This window comes from Cicer arietinum, chromosome 5 (genome assembly GCF_000331145.2).
Source record: "Cicer arietinum cultivar CDC Frontier isolate Library 1 chromosome 5, Cicar.CDCFrontier_v2.0, whole genome shotgun sequence".
NCBI lineage: Eukaryota > Viridiplantae > Streptophyta > Magnoliopsida > Fabales > Fabaceae > Cicer > Cicer arietinum.
Window position 1 is genome coordinate 72,285,354 of NC_021164.2, and position 24,378 is coordinate 72,309,731.

General features: G+C 31.2%; 3 protein-coding genes across 3 annotated transcripts; 2 read left to right on the plus strand and 1 right to left on the minus strand.

The window, feature by feature from the left end:
- Positions 1-1,403: 1,403 nt before the first annotated feature.
- Positions 1,404-4,039, plus strand: LOC140920594 (uncharacterized). The gene is made up of 3 exons (XM_073369317.1): positions 1,404-2,542; positions 2,636-3,796; positions 3,886-4,039. The coding sequence occupies exons 1-2, from the start codon at positions 2,160-2,162 to the stop codon at positions 3,210-3,212; spliced, it is 960 nt and encodes a 319-aa protein (XP_073225418.1). The 5' UTR covers positions 1,404-2,159; the 3' UTR covers positions 3,213-3,796; positions 3,886-4,039.
- Positions 4,040-10,953: 6,914 nt separating this feature from the next.
- Positions 10,954-13,471, plus strand: LOC101499596 (thylakoidal processing peptidase 1, chloroplastic). Its single transcript, XM_004501547.4, has 6 exons — positions 10,954-11,944; positions 12,107-12,175; positions 12,267-12,335; positions 12,435-12,521; positions 12,613-12,680; positions 12,906-13,471. The coding sequence occupies exons 1-6, from the start codon at positions 11,261-11,263 to the stop codon at positions 13,030-13,032; spliced, it is 1,104 nt and encodes a 367-aa protein (XP_004501604.1). The 5' UTR covers positions 10,954-11,260; the 3' UTR covers positions 13,033-13,471.
- Positions 13,472-14,650: 1,179 nt separating this feature from the next.
- On the minus strand, positions 14,651-22,227 carry LOC101499278 (protein NRT1/ PTR FAMILY 4.5-like). Its single transcript, XM_004501545.4, has 6 exons — positions 22,087-22,227; positions 21,519-21,597; positions 21,028-21,245; positions 16,633-17,079; positions 16,287-16,411; positions 14,651-15,635 (listed from the first exon to the last, which is right to left on the minus strand). The coding sequence occupies exons 1-6, from the start codon at positions 22,087-22,089 to the stop codon at positions 14,777-14,779; spliced, it is 1,731 nt and encodes a 576-aa protein (XP_004501602.1). The 5' UTR covers positions 22,090-22,227; the 3' UTR covers positions 14,651-14,776.
- Between the last annotated feature and the right edge of the window lie 2,151 nt (positions 22,228-24,378).

Sequence of the window (24,378 nt, forward strand, 5' to 3'; positions counted from 1 at the left end):
TAGGTATAGTTTGTTATGATCCTTTTAACTTTGAGAGAAAAGAATAAGCGACAAGTACAAGGGGGTGAATTGCAACCCTTTTTATCTCTATCTCAAAACAGCCTATAATGTAACTAAGATTTGATTCATATAAAATGAGTAATTCATTTTAGAAAATAAAATGAGTAATGTCAATCATTAAATAAATGATTATAATTTTTTGTAAATATAAGATCAATCATAAATTATAATATTCTGATAGAAACTACAATTTTATTGACTAGAATTGATGAGCTCTGAAGCTCTTACATTGCTGGAAACCTAAAAATACAGAGAAGAAGAAAAAAAAAACTAGACCAGAGTCGTAAGAACTCCTAAACCAGAGCAAAATTGCTTCTAACCAGAGAAAAAATTCCCCTAATTATTTCTTAGAATATTTTCTGAATATCTTCCTCTTTTTCTATTCCCTCATTCTTATAACATAAAATAAATGACATTATTAATTAGCTTTTATTCCCTCCATCCATCATTCTAGAAATTGAATGTGTGTGAAATGTGTGACTTGGTTGAGTGGGTCCACTCTTTGGGCCCTCATTCCTCTTAATTTGTAGTGTTCTAGAGTTTTGTACCAGACACCCCCCCAATTTTACCTGCCACCCCCCCAGTATTTTTTAAAGACTATTATACCCTCTGTAAAACAGTATAACATCATAAAAAAATTACCATTCTGATTTCACACCCCACCACTTTCGAAAATTTTGAAAAAAATGTAGGATTCGAAAGTTTAAAAGTTTCGAAATGAATTTTAGTAAGTTACTCGAAACTTTTGTTATTTTAAAACCTTCGAAATGCAATTTCTTTCAAAAAAATACAAATTTTCGAAATAGACATTATTCGAATATTTGCTTGCATTTGAAAGTTTCGAAATACACTAATGCTTCGAACATTTGGCCTTTCACGAAACTTTCGAAATGTATATTCGAATTTTACAAAATTTCGAAATGAAATTTGGTCTTCGAAAGTTTGGATTTTCACAAAAGTTTCGAAATTTTTATTCGAATTTTTAAGATTTTTGAAAATCAGATTTCGAACTTTTTACAATAAGTCAAAGTTTCGAAATGTTTTTTATTTTTCTTTAAATTCAATATTTATGTTAGAAATTATTTTTATTTTTTTTTAAATTCAATATTTAGAATATTATTTTTAATTAAATTTGTTACTAATTTTGAAATTAGGTATGAGTAGAGTTGATGTTTCTGCTTCAAAAAATGTTATAGATTCTACAGAAAAATTCACCACTGATCAGGTATTATTATAACTACTGATGAATCATCATCAATTAAATTTTTCTTATAGCTATATAGTTAATGTTTTATTTGAAACGTATTTTGTAGGTATTTTCTTCTCGAGAAGCTGTATTTGAATGGGCAAAAGCGATTGGAAGACAAAATGGAATTTTAATTGTTACCATTCGATCAGATAAAGCAAACGGAATTAGGGGAAGAAAAGACAAATTGATTTTGGGATGCGAAAGAGGTGGAAGATATAAATCAGAATCAAAAAAATCAGTAACTTGCTCTCATAAGGAAAACTGTCCATTTACTCTCAGATGTGTACCATTAAGTGTCGGTGAAGGATGGAAAATTAGTGTTCGTTGTGGGACACACAATCATGAATTACTTGATACTGTAACCGGTCATTCCTATTTGGGGCGTTTAAACGAAGAAGAGAGGAAATTTGTCAATGATATGACAAAGTATAAGCTTGCACCCAGATTCATTCTAAATGCTTTGAAAGTGAGAAATGAAACCAATGTCACTATTCCCAGTCAAATATATAAAGCAAGGAGTACTTATCGATCATCATTGAGAGGTCCGTACACAGAAATGCAGCATCTGTTGAAGTTAATACAATAAGAAAATTATGTGCATTGGACAACAAGACGGGAAAATTCTGATATTTTGAGAGATATTTTTTGGACGCATCCTGATTGTATAAAGTTGTTAAACACATTTCATCTTGTTTTGATATGTGATAGCACATACAAAATAAACAGATATCGGTTACCATTACTTGAAATAGTCAGTGTCACATCTACTAGTTTGACATTTTCAGTTGGGTTTGCTTATTTGGAAAAAGAGCGACAAGATAACTTCATCTGGGCATTTGAAAAGGTACGAATGTTGTTCAAATTTGAGTCTTTGATTTCTAAAGTTATTGTGACTGATAGAGATCTTGCCATGATGAATGCGATTAGTGTTGTGTTTCCTACTTCAATACATTTGCTATGTCGTTTTCATATTGAAAAAAATGTTGGGGCAAGATGCAAACAATATGTCAAAAAGGATAGACAAGAAGAAGTAATGGATTTATGGAAAAAGATTGTCTATTCGACTAGTGTGGAAGAGTATGATCATCATTTGCAACAATTTGAGATATTGTGTGCCGATATTATTCTTTTTGTTGATTATGTGAAAGATTCATGGTTAACACCTTACAAAGAAAGGTTTGTCAACGTTTGGACCAATAGAGTGATGCATTTGGGGAACACAACATCTAACAGGTATTTTTAAAATATGAATTGTGTTGTTTTAGCAAACATGATTTACTAGTTTATGTGATTTGTTTTAATTTGTGTTATTTAATTTATTTGTAGAGTTGAGTCTGCTCATTGGAGATTGAAAAACATGCTTCAAACTAGTTTTGGTGATTTGTGTAAAAGTTGGGATGCAGTGAATATGATGTTGAAGAACCAAATATGTATCATTCAATCTTCTTTTCAGAAAACCATCAAGGATGTTGAGCACGAGTATAATTCACAATTTTTTCAAAATCTACATCACTGTGTATCAAGAAAATGTATGAAAGAAATTGATAAACAGTTGGAAAGGGTGAAGATTGTAGATACTAACAAAACAGAATGTGATTGTTCAATTAGAACAACTCATGGATTATCATGTGCTTGTGAGTTGGCTAAGTGGCAGATATATGGTAATGTTATCCCTTTAGATAGCATTCATGATTTTTGGAAACAGTTAAGCATTGCACATGAATTAGAGGATGAAGAATCTTTATCAGATTATGACTTTTCTGAAGAGTTGGAAGCAATGAAAGCGTACATGAAGAAACACAATATTATAAGTCAAAGGATATTCAAGGCAAAGGTGCGTGAAGTTGTATTTCCACATACCACATCAATAATTGCACCACCAAAGAAAGTGAGAACCAAATGAGCTGGTAAAAAGAAAAAAGAGTTTGATACTCCTCGTGATCCTTCATATTGGGAGTATGTTGATGCCTCTCAAGAATCTGCAAAGGCAAGACAACCATCTCAATCATCTCAACGTTCTGCAAGGCAACAATCTCAATCATCTCAGCATTCTTTTAAGACACAATTTCCTACTTATATACGTCCGTATATTGAGGACATAGTAGATGTTGTGGCTGATGGAAATTGTGGGTTTCGTGCAATTGCAGCATTGCTAGGTTGGATCGAAGAATCTTGGGCTTTAGTTCGATCACAATTGGATAAAGAGATTGTCTACATAAAGATGTTTATTCTAATGTTTTTGATGACAAAGTTGAATCAGTGCGCAACTCATCGAAAATATCAAAATTGGGTGCTCAAGGAAAAGATAAGTGGATGTCTTTACCAGACTTGGGTTACGTGATAGCAACACTATATAATGTCATATTGGTGTCGTTGTCTCGTAATCTAAATATGACATTTTTCCCACTAAACAAATCACCATCGAAAGAGACTTTTGTTCACTCTTTACTAGCAATTGGATTTGTTAACGAAAATCATTGGGTACAGGTAAAATTAATGCTTAATGTTGTTTATTAAATTAATGTTAAAAAATTTATTATTCAGATAAATTAATTTGTAACCTTTTTTTTATTCAGATCAAATTGAAGTCTGATTGTCCTTTGCCACCTACGTCACAAAAATGGAAAGACTTTTGTAGTGACACAACAAAGAGTTGGGAAGTAGCTTATGCAGCAGGTATGAAACATTGAGAACGCATTGATCCATCATTTATCAGATCATCTTGTATTTCATTAAATGAAGATTAAAATATGTTGTATATCACTGTTTATGGATTAATATAATATTTTGTTTTATCATTTTCAGTATCTTTTATTATGAATTAACTTAAAATAAATGCTGATTAACATAACACATAACACAATAATCACAAAATATCACATAATCACTAAACATATCACATAATTCCAAAATATCTCAAATTACAGTACATAACACATAACACAAAATATATCAAATTACTAATAATCGTACAAAAGACTTAACTCACTTAAAATCTCATGAATTTCACTAAACGACTCTACCAAATTAATGGCTCTACGTACAAGCTCAGCTGCTCTACGATCTCGGTCAGAAGATGATGGACCAGCATGTGCAACAGATGATGTACCCACATGTGCAGCAGATGATGGATGGTCAGATGGACGGTCAGAGGATGTACCCGCATGTGCAGTAGACCGAGGAATGATCAGAGGATGTGACACAGATATGTACCATGGATAATAGTCCTCAGTGACCTCTCCAGGAAAACTCGCAACATGATATAGCCTTCGAAACACCGATACAGATGACTGCATTAGTAGTCTGCCACACCCAATCTATACTGTTGGGCCTGAAAGGAACATCAGGCGGGATGCACTGAATACGACCAAATTGTCGAAGACATCGCTCTGACAAATATGAGACTGAGACTCCACCACATCGAAGATAACCAGAGAACATCGAAATATCTTCAAACAGATGATTAGTTCGATCATCATCATATGGTGTAAACACTACATCCTCAAGCAACAAGCATCAAGTCTCTGTCGATAGGTCACTAATCCACCTTCAACAACATGTTTTGCAATCCACCTACATGCTCTTGGAAGATGTGCAGGAACCGCACCTCTATCGCCTCGCTTACAAATCATAGGGAAGTGTTCGTAAATCCAGCACTGCAACATAAGTAACATAATACAACTTAATTTAAATACATAAGTAAAATAATACAACTTAATAAATAAAATAATTAAATAAATGGATATACCTGTAAAAGGGTCATGTAACCTCCCAAATGTCGAGTGTCGTGGACAGCCCCATCTCCCATGTTGTCATAAAGGAAAACCAATGCCGCGGCAGCCCACGAATAGTATCTACAACGATCTAAATCAATAAATAAACTGATGTATTTCACCTCCACACGCGTATGTGTTTTATCGGCGAAAATTGTGCTGTCAACTAAATGCAATAGGTACGTTATAGGCGCACACTCAAACTGGTTAGTTTGAATGAGACGACTATATAAATCACGCAACTATTGCAATCTATATTGGGCACATTTATTAAAATTAATCTCAGCTAGAGATTCCTCCCATGTTGCACCTAAATACTCATGTGCAGCTCTTGCAGCATTATTAGTGTTCATATTCACAAGTGCATCAAAAAATTTACCATGGGGTGATATGTGAAGGAGAGTCGCGACGTCGTCTAAAGTAATAGTCATCTCTCCAAATGGCAAATGAAATGAGCTGGTCTCCCTGTGCCATCTTTCAACAAATGCGGAGATCAGACCAGCATCAGCCATAGTGAGGTAGACCGAAGACAGAGGTAGCAGCCCAGATTCCCGAATCCAATGCTCTACAGGAACTTCGGAAAACTTCTTCAACTTCAATCCATGAGTAAATGACTTTTAACGGTCCACGATCCTGCGAGTAATTACAAAGTAATTAATTAATTAAATAACCTTAAACAAATAATTGAATCAACTTAAACAAATAATTGAATAAATAAATTTAAATAAACAACAAATTAAATAAACATTAAATATATTTAAATAAATAATTGAATAAATATATTTCAACAAACACTTGAATTAAATAGACTTAAAATACCTCAAATTGAAATATACCTCTCCTTCTCATAGCCTCTGAGCCACGTGGTGCTCATACTGTGTCAACACATGTCTCAACATCGGTCATCTGGGGAATCCAGCATCATCAGCATGTTCCATCTGAGGCTCAGGGACATCCTCCTCCAACTGGGGCTCAGGGACATCCTCCTCCAACTGAGGCTCAGGGACATCCTCCTCCATCTGAGGCTCACGGACATCCTCCTCCATCTGAGGCTCACGGACATCATGATGGATATATTGTCTTCGACGACGCTGCCTAATTGGACGATTTGCTTCGTTTCGTCGTCTATTTGATGTTGGTGGTGGAATTCTCTCTGCACCATCACCGCCTATAATGTTGCGAATAATTTGGCCGAACGCACCTCTCATCCTAGGCACTGCAACATATAAATATATAAATATTAAAAAAAAATTATAAACAATAAAAAAAATAATGTAATAAAAGGATTTCAGAAACACATTTCCTTCAAGCCATTTCAATGTTTCGAAACTTTGAAGGAATTCAAAAATTTCGAAATCGAAACTTTCACTGCCTTGCATTTCGAAACTTTCTACATTCAACAAACTTTCGAAAGTTTCTTGTTTCGAAGCTTTCAAAAAATTCGAGGAAGCAGCATTTCGAACATTTCAGATTCAAGTAAACTTTCGAATGTTTTTGTTTCGAATCTTCAAAACTTTCGAGGGATGCATTTCGAAACTTTCGAAAAAATGCAAAGTTTCGAAAATAACTTACTTTTGCGTTTCAAATCTTTCAGATATTCGAGGGATGGATTGGATCAAAATCGGATATTTGAAATTTTCGAATGAGTTGGTGAAAAATGTGAGTAAATTTTTTTTTGGGTTTTTATAGATGAGATGGAGGGTAAAATAATCTTTTAATCATGACTGGGGGGTGGCAGGTAAAATTGGGGGGGTGCCTGGTACAAAACCCAGTGTTCTATCATTGTCATCCGCTTCAAAATGAGCCTTGTCCTGAAGGCTAACATTAAGACATTGATTATGTAGCAGACTTCCAGGTTCCCAGCTGATGGTTTCCTTATTCCCTTCTCATGTTATGATTTTTCTTGGCTTTAGTATATTTGTGGTAACAACATTAAGTTCTTTTTCTTGATTGGTTTTCCAATTATCCGGATTTTGACATTGCAGCTTCACAGTTTTCCCTTTCCAGTCCAAGCAAATTGCCATGTCTTCCTAATCAAATAGCACCTTGCCTAACTTATGCAGCCAAGCCACTCCCAAAATCATGTCCTCACCTTGTAATTCCACTATGTAAGCTTCAGTAGTGGTCTGGAACCTTCCAATTTAAATGTCAAACTTCCCACACTTCTCTGTTATGGCCACACGAGAACCGTTTCTAAATTTTGCATTCGTAACTAGGATATGTTATACTGGCAGCTGCAGAACTGCAGCCATTTGGGGATTCACAAAATTGTGAGTAGCACTAGTGTCCACCATCATCGTAACCGGTATGCCCTTCACGGTACCTTCCAAACGTAGGGGAAAAAGGAACCAATTTCGAGCTCTGCCTTCCTCTGCTATTCTGAACAACACTGTGGAGTTGCATCTTACTGCAACGTCTTCCTCATATTCCTTCAATTCGATAGCTAGGACTTCACCGGCATCGTCCGCCACTTCATCATCTCCCAAAATTACCAAACGCAACTGTTTTTCAGCACATTGATGAAGAGGATGGAACCTTTCCCCACATCGAAAACAGAGGTCTCGCGCTTTATGATCCATTAATTCAGAATATGGAAGATGCTTAGTTCCCCGATTGCGATTTTCATGGTTCCCCCGTCGCTCCTCGTTGGCATTTGTTCGTGTTTGGTACTGATTAAGGTTGCCTCCTTGCATGCTTAATTCCGGGTTAGGATTTTACCCAGTTAGAGTATTTTTAGATTGGGTTTCCCCATAACTTGCATTTCTCTTGTTTGAGCCTGGAAAAAAACCCAGTCCAGACCCATTTCTATTAGTAAGCCCATTACTTCATTCCTTCCCCTTTTCCAGTTTCACGAACGAATTCCACCTCCGATTCCTATGTGATTCAACACGCCTTGTAACTCTGTTTCAACATCACGAGTCAATTTCATCGCCTCCACACGTGTCTTAGAGTTGAAGGTCTTTACTCGCAAACGTACCTCTAGTTGGAGGCCACCCAAAAAATACCCTAGATATTGTTCTTCGGGGAGATGCATAACCTGGGAAGAGAAATATTCGAAATCTGAAATATACTCTTCCACATCTCCAGTTTGTTGAAGATCTTTCAATTCTTCGAATGGATTATCACTATTTTTTCCTCCCTATCTCTCAATCAGGGTTTCCTTCAACTTTAACCATGTGAGATCATCCTCCGTTTCACATAGAAGATTAAACCAATGAATGGTTGCTCCCTCGATGCTAATTTTCGCCAAACAAACCTTCACTTCTTTAGATGTTCCATGTACCTCAAAATATGTCTCTGCTCGCGTGATCCATCCCACTGGATCGTCACCATCAAATGACGGCAGCTCCACCTTCTTCATTGCCATCTTGTATTCCGTAATTGGCCCATCGGTTATCTGTGACATCCTAGGTGTAGGCCGATTCAACAGTTTTGCAAACTCTTTCAAAATGGCATGACGAAATTCATCCAAGGTTTGACGCACTGAACCTTCCATCTCAGCCATTCTTATCTCCAAAGCCTCAACTTTGTTAAACATTTTTTGTGGCATTCGGTTTCGCTAGCTTCTATATGTATCCGACGGGTCGAACCAATGATAGAAACCACAATTTTATTGACTAGAATTGATGAGCTTTAAACTTTTACAATGCTGGAAATCTGAAAATGGAGAAGAAAAAAAAAAGAACTAGACCAGAGTTCTAAGATTTCTTAAACCAGAACAAAATTGCTCATAACCAGAGAAAAAATTCCCCTAATTATTTCTTAGAATATTTTCTGACTATCTTTCCCTCTTCCTATTCCCTCATTCTTATAACATAAAATAAATGACATTATTAATTAGCTTTTATTTATTTCATTCATCCTTCTTGAAACTGAATGTCTTTCTCACTTCCTCTCTTTAATGGAATATCAGTAGAATAAGAGATATTGTTACTAGCTTTTATTCCCTCCATCCATCATTCTAGAAACTGAATGTGTGTGAAGTGTGTGACTTGGTTGAGTGGACCCCATTCTTTGAGGCCCATTCCTCTTAATTTGCAGTGTTCTATCAAATTCACTCATTTTATAGTAGTCAAATCCATAAATATGACTTTTTTCTACAATTTTGTACATTGATATAAAACATATTGAAAAAGAAAAATATTATTTCTATACCTACCTAACACTTAAATTTAAATGTTGATTTAGTTGTACTAATTTGGTTCCCGATCAATATATATTTATTGATGTTAATATCTTGTTGGATTTTAAACTATAATTTTTCTTTTTAAGTAGGAAAATACTATCAAACTACTATTGTTTCAATAAAATAAATCGACTCAATGATATAAAAATATGATATTTTATTATTTTTTTCTTTTCAAAATTGAGTATTTAAAATAAAATAAAAATAATAAAGAAAAATATCCTAAGTCAGACGCATTTTATAAATTATGATTTTTTCGTCGTACCATAATTATATATAAGGTTTCTTTGTTGAATGAAAATAAGCTTATTATTGATCTCTTGTTACATGAACCAGCTTGTAAGCTTCGGTTTTATTTATATATTTTTTTTCTTTTTCCGAAATCTGGTAAGCTTCGTTGTTAAGACAGACTACTTCTATTTTGTGTTTATAAAAAAATATTTGACTTGTTGAGTGACGCAGGCACTTATGTCACTGTGCAATATGGGTCACTTAATTTGGCCAAACATGTAACTTTTATATGGATTAGAATTCTTTTATATTTGAACGAAATACGAGAGAATTATATTTATATATAAATGAAACCGATATAATAATGAAATCATGAAAATGATTATTTTATATTTAATTTAAATATGGAATAATTCAAATCTTTTTATATTTTTTCAACAATAAATTTAAATTCTTCAGCGCACACATTAAAATGCACATTATTTAACTTTTTTATAATAATAATAAAAAAAAAATATATACTTCATCTTTATATTTTTTATTTGTGTGCAATTTTTTTGGACATTTTTAATTTTAATTTTTTTAATAAAAATAAAATAAAAGGAAAGGAAAAATAGAGAAAAATATTTTTAAATTTTTATTTCAATTTAATTTTTAAAAGAAAATATAGAGATGAAAAAGAAATGAGTCAAAATCTATTTTATAACTTATTTTATCCTCACTCTATTTTAAAACGATATAGAAGAGTTAGAATAACAAAACGTAAAAACTATTTAAAATTTATTTTCTCTTAACCGAAACAAAATCAACAAAAGAATTTATAATTTTCTTCTTATTCTATCCTTCTTCTCTTTTAAACTCAACATATATTTATTTTATCTTTTTCTCTCATTCTATTCATTAACTATTTAACAAATCTACTATTTTTTTTTTGTTTTTAACTATTCAACAAAGGTTTTAAAACATTTTTTTCTCATATACAAATATACTATATTTTTTTATCTTTATTTTACTTTTTTTGCAAATTTTTTTATATTGATATGTGTGTTCGTATAATATCATAAAATATTTAATTTTATTCCATACAATATAAACTACACAAAAACTAAATAAAATTTTCACACATGTTACAAGAATTAATTCTATTAAAATTAAATTTATAGAGATTAAAATAAAATACCAGTTACCAAAAAAACAAGTGATATATAAATTTAAGAAAACATTATTTTACAAAAACTAATAAATAAAACATATATTTATTTTTGTATGAACCAAATTCACATTTAAACCAACTCATAAAATTCAATTATTTATTTTTTTGAAAAAAAAAATGTAAAATATGGAAAATGGTTCGTGTACAGGCAATATCGTAAATACAGGAGTGATACATGTCGGATAATGAAAAGCAACGATAGTACTTGTAGTAGCTAGCGGTCGCCGTTTTCTTGTTTTTTTAAAACCTAAATTCAATACTTTCTTCCCAAATCCCAATTCTGTTCAATTTTTTTCTCTCTCCCAAACAAACCAACTCAGCTTTTTCTCTGCACAACTCTCTTTCCCGGCGTTCCGGGGGATCGCGTCCCCGGAGATTTCCATCCCTGATTACGTCACCACCCTTCAATTCAACCCATCCGTGTTCGCTTCACTGATTTCTTCTCACAAAATGGCTTACCACACTTGCTAGGGTTTTATCCCTCTCAAATCTTTCTCTCCGATACCACCCTGTACCTTTTCTTCATCAACCTAATTAACTTTCTACTTATGGCTATCCGTGTTACCTTCTCCTTTTCCGGTTATGTCGCACAGAATCTAGTCTCCTCCGCCGGCGTTCGGGTCGCCAATTCTCGTTGTGTCCAAGAATGTTGCATCCTCTCTCGCTTCTTTGGACACAACCAGAAACGCGATCGCGATCGTTCCGGCGGCGGCGGCGTACGCAATTTCTACCCCGGTAGACCTAAAAACTCCACATCCATCTCTGCTTATTCTACCCTCGCCGGAGAGATCCTCAATGAAGGATGTAAGAATCCGATCATCTTAGGTTTGATTTCGGTTATGAAGTCAACGGCTTGTGTTTCTGGGTCATCAACGGCGGCTATGGGTATTATGGGCATTTCACCTTTTAAGACTTCTTCGATTATACCCTTTTTGCAGGGTTCGAAGTGGCTTCCTTGTAATGAATCTGTTCCTGATCCTACAACGTGGGAGGTTGATAAAGGCGGAACGCAGTGTGTTCAAATTTCTAAAAAAGAATCGAGTTTGAATCAAAGAGAGACTAGTGGTTGGATTTCGCGGTTGTTGAATGTTTGTACTGAAGATGCTAAAGCTGTTTTCACTGCTGTTACTGTTAGTTTATTGTTTAAATCGTTTTTGGCTGAACCTAAATCTATTCCTTCATCTTCTATGTACCCAACTCTTGAAGTTGGTGACCGTGTTTTAACAGAAAAGGTTTGTTTCAATCATCTGTCTCGTGTTTTTGTTTGTTTGTGTGTTTTTTTGGGACAGTCAATGTTAGTAATTAGTATTGATAATATTGTTAGTATTTTGTTTGTCTGTGTGTTTATTTATGGATCTTTTGAACTAATTAAGGTTGTTCATGTCGTGTTACAGTTTTCTTTCTTCTTTAGAAAGCCTGATGTTTCTGATATTGTGATATTCAAAGCGCCACCTTGGTTGCAGGTATCTTTTACAGTCTAATTATTGCAATTGCTTGTAGGTTTTTTGGTGTTTGATGAATAATGATGTTAATTGTTTGATTTCTCTTGTGTAGGAGTTTGGTTTTAGTGCATCTGATGTGTTTATAAAAAGGGTTGTGGCTAAGGCTGGTGATGTTGTTGAAGTAAGTTTATTTTTGTTAGTAATTAATTGATCATATATTCATATTTAAAGTATTGTGCCATGATCTCTGTTATCTTACGTATTTTGGGTTTTATGGCAGGTTCGTGACGGGAAACTACTGGTGAATGCTGTTGCTGAAGAGGAGGAATTTGTATTAGAACCTCTTGCTTATGAGATGGCTCCAATGGTAATAATATTTCGTGATGGTGCTTTGTTTATGGATTGTGGTACATGGCAACATGATTAATAGTAGTTTTTTGTTCTTTTAACGTTTGCAGGTTGTGCCGGAAGGACATGTTTTTGTGATGGGAGACAATCGTAACAAAAGTTTTGATTCTCATAACTGGTAAATTTTCTGTTCCTCCTACTGACTTTACTCTGTTGTTTCTATTGGAAAATATAGTGCTTTTAGGTGGACGACATTTTGGCCTATTTGTTGATGCTGTTCTCAAAACTTCTAGCTTATGTAAACATGCTCTCAGATCTTAGAAGCTAATACATATTTGTATATGCACTTAATTTAGATGACCGACTTTAATAATAACTTAATCGCATCTTTTGTGTCCATCAGGGGTCCACTCCCAATTGAGAACATTGTTGGTAGGTCCATGTTTCGCTACTGGCCTCCATCCAAAGCAGCGGACACTGTCACAGTTCATAACCCTCCACCCAGAAATAATTCTGTGGCAGTTTCTTGACATGATTTCCACTACATTTTGAAGGTGATGGAAGATTCCTGTTACATATTCATTTATTCTGAATGAATTGCTACTCTGGTTTTTGACTAGAAGTGAGCTGTTATTCAACAATTCGCCGAGACGAACTTGCTTGTCCTGATTAAAGTCTGGGGTGAATATCTTATTCATTGATACAAATTTGTCAATGACCTAATAATTATGTCATGCGTTCTTTAGTGCTATCCTGAGATGTATATCCCCTTGCAAAAGTTGGGGGGGAAAAGATAAATTAATGAAACATGATGATTAGAAAAAAAAAGGAAGAATGATGGTTGATTTGTGTTGTATTCTTTCATATGTTGTTTCTAGATGCTAGAAACTTGAGGAAGGCTTCTACATGGAGCTATTTGACTCCTTGTAAGTTTCATAATAATGAAGCCGCCTCATTGTTTGTGGTTAATCTATATGGTAATTCTTTCATACATGAAATTTCTGGGAACAATTTTGGTTTCAAGTTTCAGAAAACTTTCCATTTCCATATATTAATTGGAAAAAAAAAAAATAGAGAGAAAAGAGATAAGCTCTAGGTTTGAGAATGAGTGATTCATTTGACCGTTTACATATATTTTGAAAATGTGTATAAAAACAAAGAATAATAGTATTAGATTATCTTTATCAAGTATTGATGTATCAAGGATTGTAGACGTCTTTTTTATAATTTGTATACAAACACTCGGTATTGAGTTTATTAAGAGATAAATCAATGAGGTTGATCATTTTTTTTGTTTTTGGTTGTCATATCTTTAGTTAGTTTTCACGTCTTTATTGATGTTGATTGTATTCACTATATTATAATGAATGAGATGTTATAAGCTCTTCTTAGCTAAAAAAGTCTTGATGTATTCACATTTATCATAAACCAGTGAAATATGTTGATTTAATAGTAATGCAAGTAGTATTAATTAGATGATGTTGTTGTAAAAAAAAGTAATTAATGTTACATTGAAAATTGTAAGAGTAATTTATTTTGGGGTATTTTTTTTACCAATGAGCCCCTCATTGTGGGGTGGATGTAAACTAAAATGTAACCAGAGTGAGAAGCAAGAGCTAATTTATATTTTTTTGAAATAAAAGTTCTAGACTAGGTAACAGAACAAGTAGCAGAATATTACCCAACCAAGTTTGGACCCAACTTTATTTGCTATCCCAACCAAACTGTGAGCTTCAACATTCATTTGCCTCGTAGTGTGAGTGACAACATTATCAAGCTGATATAGTCCCTTTCTGCTCAATGGCAGCAACAACACAATCAGAATTTATGCAGTTCACTACTACTGTTGCATCAGGCTTATAATAATTTACATTGTGGAGTTGCAATTCCTTTGCTACACTGACACACCATCTCACGCTCTGCTTCAGCCAAGACTAGAGCTACTGTAATCTATTCCTTCTTACAAACTGTGAGCACCGATGCCTTGGTTTGTGTCCATGACAGTCACTTGACGAGTATCCAAGCACTTGGACTGTTGGACACCTCATAATACCCAAGTTTCCTACCATCATCCACACCCAAATATATACTCCCTTAAAGCAGCTTGCATTAACAATGGTAATAAAATCAAGTTTGTTGTGAAGGGAGTTAAGTTTATCAAATCAAGTTTATTTATAATTCTTTTTATGCAGGTTTAGCTAGTTTCCACAAGCAGAGATGCATGAATATAAGTATATAAATTACAAGTTGATTATGTAGGCCTAGTAGTCTAAATCAAACCTTAGCTATGTCAACAGTAACACCCTCTTTTGAATCACCTTGTTTGTCCTCCACTGTTTTGTATCTATACCAAGAGGCACAAATCAAGTAAAATCCAAAGTTTACAACACTTATGATAGACAAAAGCCAGTAAAAATAGTTAAGCTTGTCTCTATTCAAGTTATTACTTGCCAACCAGCCTCCACTCACTTTGTTAACAACCTCAACAGCCACAGTGCTTGTAAAATAACCAAATGCAACAGAACACCAAGAAATTGCTGTGCTAAGTGATTTCATTCCAGCTGAACTCTCTGCATAGAAAAACTCTAGTAGCCCAACAAGTGTAAACATGTCGGCAGCTCCAAAAATAGCATATTGAAAACCCAACCAAAACACAGTCATTGGTAAAGGCTCTATGCTATCCACCATGTTGTGTTTGACGGCGACAGATTTGCGGTGCGTTTCAATAAAACCAGCAATTGCCATGGATACAGCTGAGAGAACCAATCCAATTCCAATTCTTTGAAGGTGTCGAATTCCGGTTGGTATACCTGTGATTCTACGAGCGAGCGGGACAAAAAACCGGTCGTATAAAGGGATTAGGACAAACATGAACAATAGAGGGATCACTGGAAGAGAGGGTCCTGGCATTTTGAATCCCATGATGTTTGTGTTCAATGTGGTGCTTTGTTGTATGCTGAATGTTTGAAGCTGTGCTAAACATGTGTTCATAAATATTGTGCTCAATATTATTGGTAGCATTCGGATTAGGATTTTTGTTTCTTCTACTTGTGTAACTGTGCAAAGATTCCAGGACCCTGTGGATGCTGTTACTGCTGTACTAACTCTACCAATTGCTGCCCTGTCCAAGAATCTGCAATACATTTTTGCAGAAAAGAAAGAAACAAATTAGTAATTCAAGTTTTAGATAAATAGTACTTTTTCTAAGCGGTCATGTGGCATTAGAGTTAGTCTGTGTTTGATTCTGTGCAGACTGAAATATTCTGAATAAACTGGTTTTGTGAAATTATTCCAGGCTAAAAAGTGATTTGAAGAATAAGGGTAGTTTACTTTCCGAAAACATTTTCTAAAATTTGTGGCAGTTTTACTAGTTAATAAGAAGGTAAGAGACTTTGAAATAAACAATCGTTTTACTAGTTAATAAGAAGGTAAGAGACTTTGAAATAAACAATCGTTTATATATTTAGAAAAAATGAAAATGTCAAAAAATTATTTTCAAACATACATTTTCATTAACAACATTTCATTTTATCTCTATGATAATTGTTTAGTTTAAGAGCATCTCATCATTTTCACAAAGTAAATGACACTTAAATTTGAGGTTAAAAATCAATTGTGAAGGCAAAAACTTCAAATTTTAGATTCAAATTAAAATCAATTCTTCTAGAATCTATTTAAATATATCAAAATTAATTCTGCACTTCTAAAACAATTTTAACTCTTAAATTTCAATCCAAACATACTTATGAAGGATTCAAATATGTTTCATTGTATATTTTATAACCTGAATTGTTCAGTCCTTTTAAGGATTTCATTATTCTCCCCTCTTTCTTTTTCAGGAATCTCATGCATTTCATCTGCATCCTCTGGAATTTGGAGTTTTCTGTTTCTAAAGGCTGCCACAAATACCTAAAAGTTCGACAAATTAAATCAATACACTAGTCCAATTAATATGCAGCATAAACATTCTTTTAAATATTATTTTACAGAAACTAAAACTGCTGATGGAAAAATAGTTAGACTTAAAGTCTAAGAAAAATTTAATTGAAACTAAAAAAAAAAAATGAAAACTTTATAGAAACTTAAAACATATTTAACTTAAAAAAAAAAACGAATATAATATTATTCACCTGTATAATTCTAATTAGAGGACTTCCCTTTGGAGTATTATTTCTGTAAAATGACTTTCCCATGCAAATGGAAATAATTGAGAATAAAACAGCTATAGTACAAACGGTAAAACTCCAATACCATCCTTGGTTAGCACTAATCCAAACAATGAAAGTAACACCAAGTATTGCTCCTGATGTAAGGCTAAACAAGAACCAGTTAAAAAAGCTTGATAGTTGAGCTGCTTCTTTTGGATCTTTATCATCAAACTGATCAGCTCCTAAGGCTGGTAAAGCTGCTTTAACACCACTTGTTCCTAATGCAACAAGGTAGAGTCCTGTATAGAGTATAGCAGCTTGGCCTCCAGTAGCAGCTTCACATTGGTTTGTATCAATTGATGCTACATTTTTGCAAGGAATGGGTCTTAATTGTTGGAAACGTGCTTGAAATGTTAGGAGACCATATCCCTGCAATTAAAAGACTCAATTGTATGAGGATCACTTAATTTTTAATACTCGTTTTAAATTTATTTATACATATTAATAAAACCAATAAATTTTGTTACTATTATTAAAATTATTTGTCTTTTTTTTTATAATATTTTTATTTATTTACAATAATTAATATTATATTAAAATTTAAATATTTTTCTTTCTTTTTAAAACGGTAAATAAAGCATAACACACATATCAATAATTAGTTAGATAAATTAGTTGTAAGTCTTTCTAGTTAGTTAAGAATTGTTAGAAAGTAACTTGCAGTTAATTAGTCATAAGTTCTATAAATAGAACATGATGTATTAATGTTACATAATTTATATTGTTTTCAATATAAATTCTCAAAATATCAATATATCTTCTTACTCATTAATATGATCTTCTCCTTTATCCATCCATGGATCTACAGTAATTACAAAGGAGTCAACCTCCTATTTATTCATTTGTTGTTACATCTTTTGCTTTATCCTGAACATTCCCCTTATAATTTGATGCTTGATATAGAAAGGGAAGAAAAATGTTTTGGAAATTGTTTCTGGTTATTAATGTTAAATTCTTAGGATTGTGTTGTATATATCTAATACTAGGTACGCTATTGAAGTCAACTAAATTACTTCATCCAAACAATAGTTGATACGGGCATTTTGATAAAATCGCCGTTGTCTTTTCTTCGTTTATATCTTTTCTTAATACGTAAAAAAGAATAGTCAATTACAACTATTCTTTTAGATTAGAGAGAGTAGTTTTACTGTCGTAATAATTGATAGCAATTGTTGTCAGCATCATGCACTTCAAATTGAGCGATTATTTTGTAGTCACAATGTTTTGGTCATAAGATTTGTGACCATACTAAGTATTTTTCCTTCAAATTGGGATACTGTTGCTAAGAAGATACTTGTCCCTTTGAGTAAATCTTATATAGGCAAAAAATACAAATTAAAAATGTTGGGACACAATTCAAAAAAAAAAAGACTTAATTTAATTTTAGTCCACCTAATTTTATCGAATTATGAAATTAGTTATTCTATTTTAATTTTTTTTTATTCTGATTTTTTAAATACAAAGTAGCTATATATATATATAACATGCTTTCAATAACATGATATATGATACAATGACGTAGAATGATTAATATTTATAAAAATTTAACTTTTAACTTTAATTTTTTATTTATTTTTGTAATATAATTGATGACATATGAATAATTGATGCGATGATTTTATATTATCAAATCGTATGTCACATCATTTAAAGTATATTAAATCAACCGTTTTTAGGTCAAAATATGAGAGAGAGACCAAAATGCAAACTTTTAAATATATTGATCAATTCAGTGAATCGATGAAAATAGATGAATCAAAATTTAAATTATTCTTCTATTTAATTTTTTATTTATTTATATTTGTGTGTGCACCCAAATATTTGTGCTCAAATATTGTGTTCATACAGATATTTTTCTATCCCTTCTTATAAGCACCTTCTTCATTTTTCACATATTTTAAGAAAAACTTAGTTGTACGTTTAATTAAACAAGTTTTTTAACTGTGAATTTTTTTTCTTCTTTTCTAATATGTGTCAAATTATTATTAGCCAGTAAAATAATAATTATTTGAATTTAAAAAAATAACCATAGAAGGGAAGAGGAAGACCGAGTCTCCACTCCATCCTATTAATTATTTTATCTTCTTATTCGTTCCCTCTGACGAACCCTCCCCGCACCCCTTCAATCCTTCCCTAACCAAATCAAACTGTAACTCAACTGATGATTAGTTATTACTACTCCCCATTACCCACTGGTTTTTATTTTTCTTTAATTCAGACAATAATTAATTTATAGCATTGTCCATTAAAAATCAAACACATATTAATGAAAATCCAACACCGGCAAAATCCGATCAAAATTAGATTGAAGGACTCAAAATAGAAAGAGAGTCCAATTGGGAGATTGTACAATTAAATCAAACACATCAGTCATAATAATGGAGGCTATGGTTATAGAGGCTCACTAATGCTTTCATTGGTTGAGGTGATTAAGGAACACGAGAAGTTGTAAAGAAATAACACATCTTTTTTTATTAGTATGGGACTCACGTTCTTTTTGTTTCTCTCCATAACTGCGAAGAAAAACGAGAGAAAATGCTACATAATTTTTATTGTATTGAAGACTTTTTTTTTTCTTTCTAATTTATTATCACTTCGCTGAACCATTTGACGATGAAAAAAACAGATTGAAATTAACACCAATTTCGTTTATAAGTTTAAAATGAATAAATTTAATTTAAAAAATATAATTAAACAATCAATTGTTTAATTAAATCAATTTAATAATTAATTTAATTAATCTTCAATTATTGGATTAATATATCAAATCAATGAAATTAATTAAGTTAAATTTATAAAATTTATTTGATCATTTAAATTAATTAAATTAATCATTTAAATAAAACAGTTTTTTGACTAAATTAAAATAAAACAATTGTCTGTTGATTTTTTTTATTTATTTTAGGGTATTTTGGCCTTTCTAAACATAATAATTTTCTCTTATCACTTATATATTCAATCAAACAAAAGAAGTGAGAGAAGACATTTTTCTCTGTTATTTATCTTTTATCAAACAATACTTTAAATTTATTATATTTTTCATCTATCTCTCTCTTTATAACATTCTTTCACTTATTTTTATCTTCTCAACCAAATACCCTAATTCCTCATGTATCACTATAAAATATATTATTTTTTGAAAACGAAACTAATACTTAACTAAGCGATACACAGAAAATTTATTATGAATCGTTATAAAATTATAAACTTATAATCGATGATGCTGAAAGGAAGTTATTATTAATATTGTTAAATTAGTGTAATTAGGGGATTAGTTGACTCGGAACATCGTTGTAATTCGTGACTCCGTTTAATAACTTAATATAAACGATTATTTTTACTAATCTAACCGTTGATTATTAATATAATATATTATAGGTTAAACTTATAAAGCTATAAATAAATTCAAAATTCATAGCTAAGTAATTTAGTCATTAATATTTACATATATTTTTAAAAGTTTTTTATTCTTCAATTTGAAATTATTTAATGAAATATTAAAATTTTTTAAAGTTTTATAAAAATTTATAGAGTTGATTTGTTCGAGAAAAACTTTTGATTTGATGGTTGAATTAGTGAAATTTATCATTCATATCGAGTTATTAAATAGAATAATTTATCACATAATTAATCTTAAAGTCAATGGATCTTGTGTTGGTCCAACACATTTGTAGACCTAAACGAATTGTCTAACTTTAAATTAATATAATTGATGTCATGTAATATTTCATTTTCAATTGATTTAATATTATTGAAACAATATTAAATTTTTAAAAAAATTATATGTTTTAATTTTAAAATATTAAAATATGAGACATTTTTATTAAATAAATTTTTATTTTTTAAGACCTTTTGATAAAGTAAAAATTTTATTTTTTATAGAGACCTAAAATGGTTGTTTAGAGATCTTATCCATCGGCCTACCTTAAACTGGATCCCTATCATAGTATTATTATTATGAGTAAATATACATATACACCCTTCAATTTCTTATACTCATTTAAATACTTCATTTTCTTTCTATCTCTATTTCTATCCCATCAACATATCACAGTTATTATCAGTATTTTATTTCTAATTTTCAGTAGGTGTAAATAAAATATATGGATGTGCATTGATAATTTTTCTATTATTATTTTCCCACCATGACCCATATTCCTGCTTTACCAATTACTAAATCTAAAAGAGTCTAACGAGAGAGGGCATTTGTGGAAAGAACAGTTTTCAAAATTAATAACTGATAAAATGCAGGGATTGGTTAACGAATTAATAATTAGCTGCTATCTACTAGTAATAAGAAAAATTGATTAAACTTACCAACAATTCCATGCATGCAAACAGAACACAAGTTTTGAACCTAGACAAATAGGTATCACAAATGAATCCACCTATGAGTGGTAGTAAAAATGCAGTTCCCATAAAGTTGGTAAGTGTTGTGGCTGATTTTGTTAAGCTCAAGTTCATGTATCCAAGGAAGTAAGTTATTAGGCTCACTGCATTTGCAACAAAAGCCATGTTCTCTAACCCTTCCATAGCTGCATGCACAAATTATATTTTTAATTTACTATAAATACAAACAAAACACTTTTATTTGACATATAAAAAAGAAGAGATTTTTTTTCCAATTCCGAAGTCCTACACATCCAAAAAACATAATTTTTATGATGTCGTTTGAAAATCTACTTTCAAAACACGTGTGATTTTTTTAAAATCTAAAGTTTTATTTTGTTGACAATTTTAAAAATCTAAAGTTAGAAAAGAAGCTTTTATGAAAGAAAAAAAACAAACACCAAATTTTTCTGTATTACCATATACAAAAATTGCAGCTCTGTTTCCTCCTAGACTTCTCTGCACTCTTGGTTGGGTACCCATATTTCTGCATATTCCCTAGCAAGTTATAAAAAAATTCAATTAATCAAGTTAAATTAAGTAAACAGACAACTCTATTGGTAAGTTGAAGAAAAAAATATTCATAATAAAAGTGATATAATTATTAATTTACTAAGGTAAATTGTTTTTTAGCATTAATGTATACTATAGAGAAGAAGAGAGATCTAATGATACTAAATGCATGAGAATAAACTAAACAGGGTTCAAGATCACTATGAATAAGTGTCTTGAACCTTGAATTTTGAATCCTAACATGTTTAAGTCTTTATTTAGATTCAAGTTTGAATTCACTTTTCCGCGTATTAAGAATAAGCTCATGCCTTAAATATTAAAAGCTACAAATTGGAGAGTTTAACGAAATGCGCGGCACCAACTTTTTTTTTCTTTCCAAACACACTATGAGAAAGTGATTCATTCTTCCTAATTTGTCCATTTAGAAGAACATAAAAAATCTCAAGCAAGAAGAAAGGATTAGCTAACACTTACCATCTTTAATTAGTGTCTTCTTTGATTAGAAGGTCAGAATTAGCTTCTTTACCATTAGTAATTCATTCACCAGAAATTTATATAAGTATATGTGCTGCAAGTTGTGGATGAAGTGAGCTATAAGAAAATCACATGTCAACTTGACATTATAAAAGTAAATTTAATTACATTTTGTAAGGGGAACTCTGTTTCTGTTCTTCTCCTCACTACCACACCACCCATATAATGTGGATGTTTTGAATTTATTAGCCGACTTAATAAATTTTTTATGACTAGAACGAATCAATAATTAAATAATTATATAGTACATGATGTTAGTTAAGGGGATTGATTGGCATGTCTGAACTACTTTGTTCATGAATGTATATATGTCTATATAATATAGTTGATGTCACCTAATAAGATTCAATCATTTTGTGTAGTTAGTCAACAATGCATGTGTTGAGTATGTATGAGGAGAGATAAGGTGGTCAACACATATGATTAAATCTCAAGTGTTTGTACCAATCACATATTATATTTTTGGTGAATAGTTAGGGGCTCCAATGACATATATTCATAGATATGTAGATACACACATATAATCTGTCAAATAGTCATCCTAATAAAAACTGTATTGATTGAAAAAATTGGTTGCTTCACACACAAAAATTGGTTCCAATTCACCCATGTCAATAAATTCATATATATATATATGGCATAACCACAAAATTTTAAAATGAATATCTCCATAACCATATTTACACTTAAATAGAAATAGAAGTAAATAACTAGGTTATTGTTTTATTCTGAATTCCTACAGCTGTGGATGTGAATTTATACTAATATTTACAATTTGGATTAAAAAAATAAAAAATAAATAGAAGCAAATATGCAGACAATTGAATCAACATCATTCCACATATCCAATTAACTTTTGTCTTTGGTTTCATTGTGGGGAATCAAAAAACAATAAATTATTAAGGATAATCATTTTAGCATACATCACTGTCCTTAGATATAAATACATTTCCTTTTTATTTTATTTTAAATTTTTAAATATAAATCTTATTTTAAATAATCAAATATATTATTATATTTATTTTAAATATACCCTTAATTAATGTTACTAATTTATTTTTCTGGCAGATGTGAATTATTTCAACTTACTTGAATATTTCTAAAGTTTATAATTAGTTCAATAACTATTGGTTAATAGTAAATTAGTAAGTTTTACATCATATGTTAACATGTTTATATATGCTTCAATGCAAAATATATATTGCTTTTTATGCTAAAGTTTATTATTTTAATACATGTTATAATAAATTTTGTAATTTATAAAAAAAAAAGTAACGGTTAATTTAAATCTGATCAAGCTGAGTTTAAAGCTTACAAAATCTGTGCGTACTGCGTACAATACAAAATATGTGGATTCGATCGAATTCAAATAAGTTAAAATCCATTTTCAACCTTTCACGCATCCCTATCCTAAGCATCACTTATAAAAAATAATGTATAATAAAGTGTAAAATGAGTTTGTTAAGTTACCCTCTACAATTTAAAACTCGATTTCTTGTTGAATGTTTACATCAGGACACTCACTATTGTGAGTGTCTCCACTAGCACCCAGTCAGACTTTTTAATGAGTTTTTTTAAGGCAGAATTTGTTGTTCTTTTTGAAATTAAACAAGTTATATAACATTTTTAAAAATAATTAAAATATAATATGATCATAAAATGTGTTAATTTTTTAAAACTATAAAAATCTTAAATATATATCAAAATATTAATTTAATTCTTTAAAAAAAATTAAATTATCAAAATATTAATTTAATTTTAGGTTATGTTTGGGAGTTCCAAGAAGAAAGAAGAAGAGAAAGACTTTATGTGTGTGTGTGTGGTGGAAGGGGGTGGGAGGATAGAAGAAAATAGAGAGAAAATTATCTTATTTGAAGTTTAAAAGAGTAATTTTGTCGAAAATAGTAAAAAAAAAACTCTTTATAATTTACATATTTATTATAATAACATTGAAATAATTTAAAAAATTCATCTAAACCTTCCAAAATTATTGTCCAATACATTTTTTGAGTTTCTCAAATAGGAGAATTTTCTACTATAAAGAAAGACAAATTTTTGATTTCTTTCCTCCGCTTTTAAACTCCAAACTATATAGCCTTGTGGTCTATTTAGCAGGAAGTTTTTTTAGGTTTTTGGAGGACTAAATATATATTTGAGATTAAAAAAAAAAACTACATGGCATTAAATCATTTACTATTTCAACTACATTTCACTTATTTTTAGAAATATTTT

What these genes read in the sequence shown, in the direction of transcription:
- LOC140920594 (XM_073369317.1), top strand. Translation starts at nt 2,160, where the DNA reads ATGTTGTTCAAATTTGAGTCTTTGATTTCTAAAGTTATTGTGACTGAT. An exon ending in GGGAACACAACATCTAACAG is followed by an intron (nt 2,543 to 2,635) that starts GTATTTTTAAAA and finishes ATTTATTTGTAG; the next exon opens with AGTTGAGTCTGCTCATTGGA.
- LOC101499596 (XM_004501547.4), top strand. Translation starts at nt 11,261, where the DNA reads ATGGCTATCCGTGTTACCTTCTCCTTTTCCGGTTATGTCGCACAGAAT. An exon ending in AAGCGCCACCTTGGTTGCAG is followed by an intron (nt 12,176 to 12,266) that starts GTATCTTTTACA and finishes TCTCTTGTGTAG; the next exon opens with GAGTTTGGTTTTAGTGCATC. An exon ending in AGTTTTGATTCTCATAACTG is followed by an intron (nt 12,681 to 12,905) that starts GTAAATTTTCTG and finishes TGTGTCCATCAG; the next exon opens with GGGTCCACTCCCAATTGAGA.
- LOC101499278 (XM_004501545.4), bottom strand. An exon ending in AGCTGCAATTTTTGTATATG is followed by an intron (nt 21,246 to 21,518) that starts GTAATACAGAAA and finishes TTGTGCATGCAG; the next exon opens with CTATGGAAGGGTTAGAGAAC. An exon ending in TTGCATGCATGGAATTGTTG is followed by an intron (nt 17,080 to 21,027) that starts GTAAGTTTAATC and finishes TTTTAATTGCAG; the next exon opens with GGATATGGTCTCCTAACATT.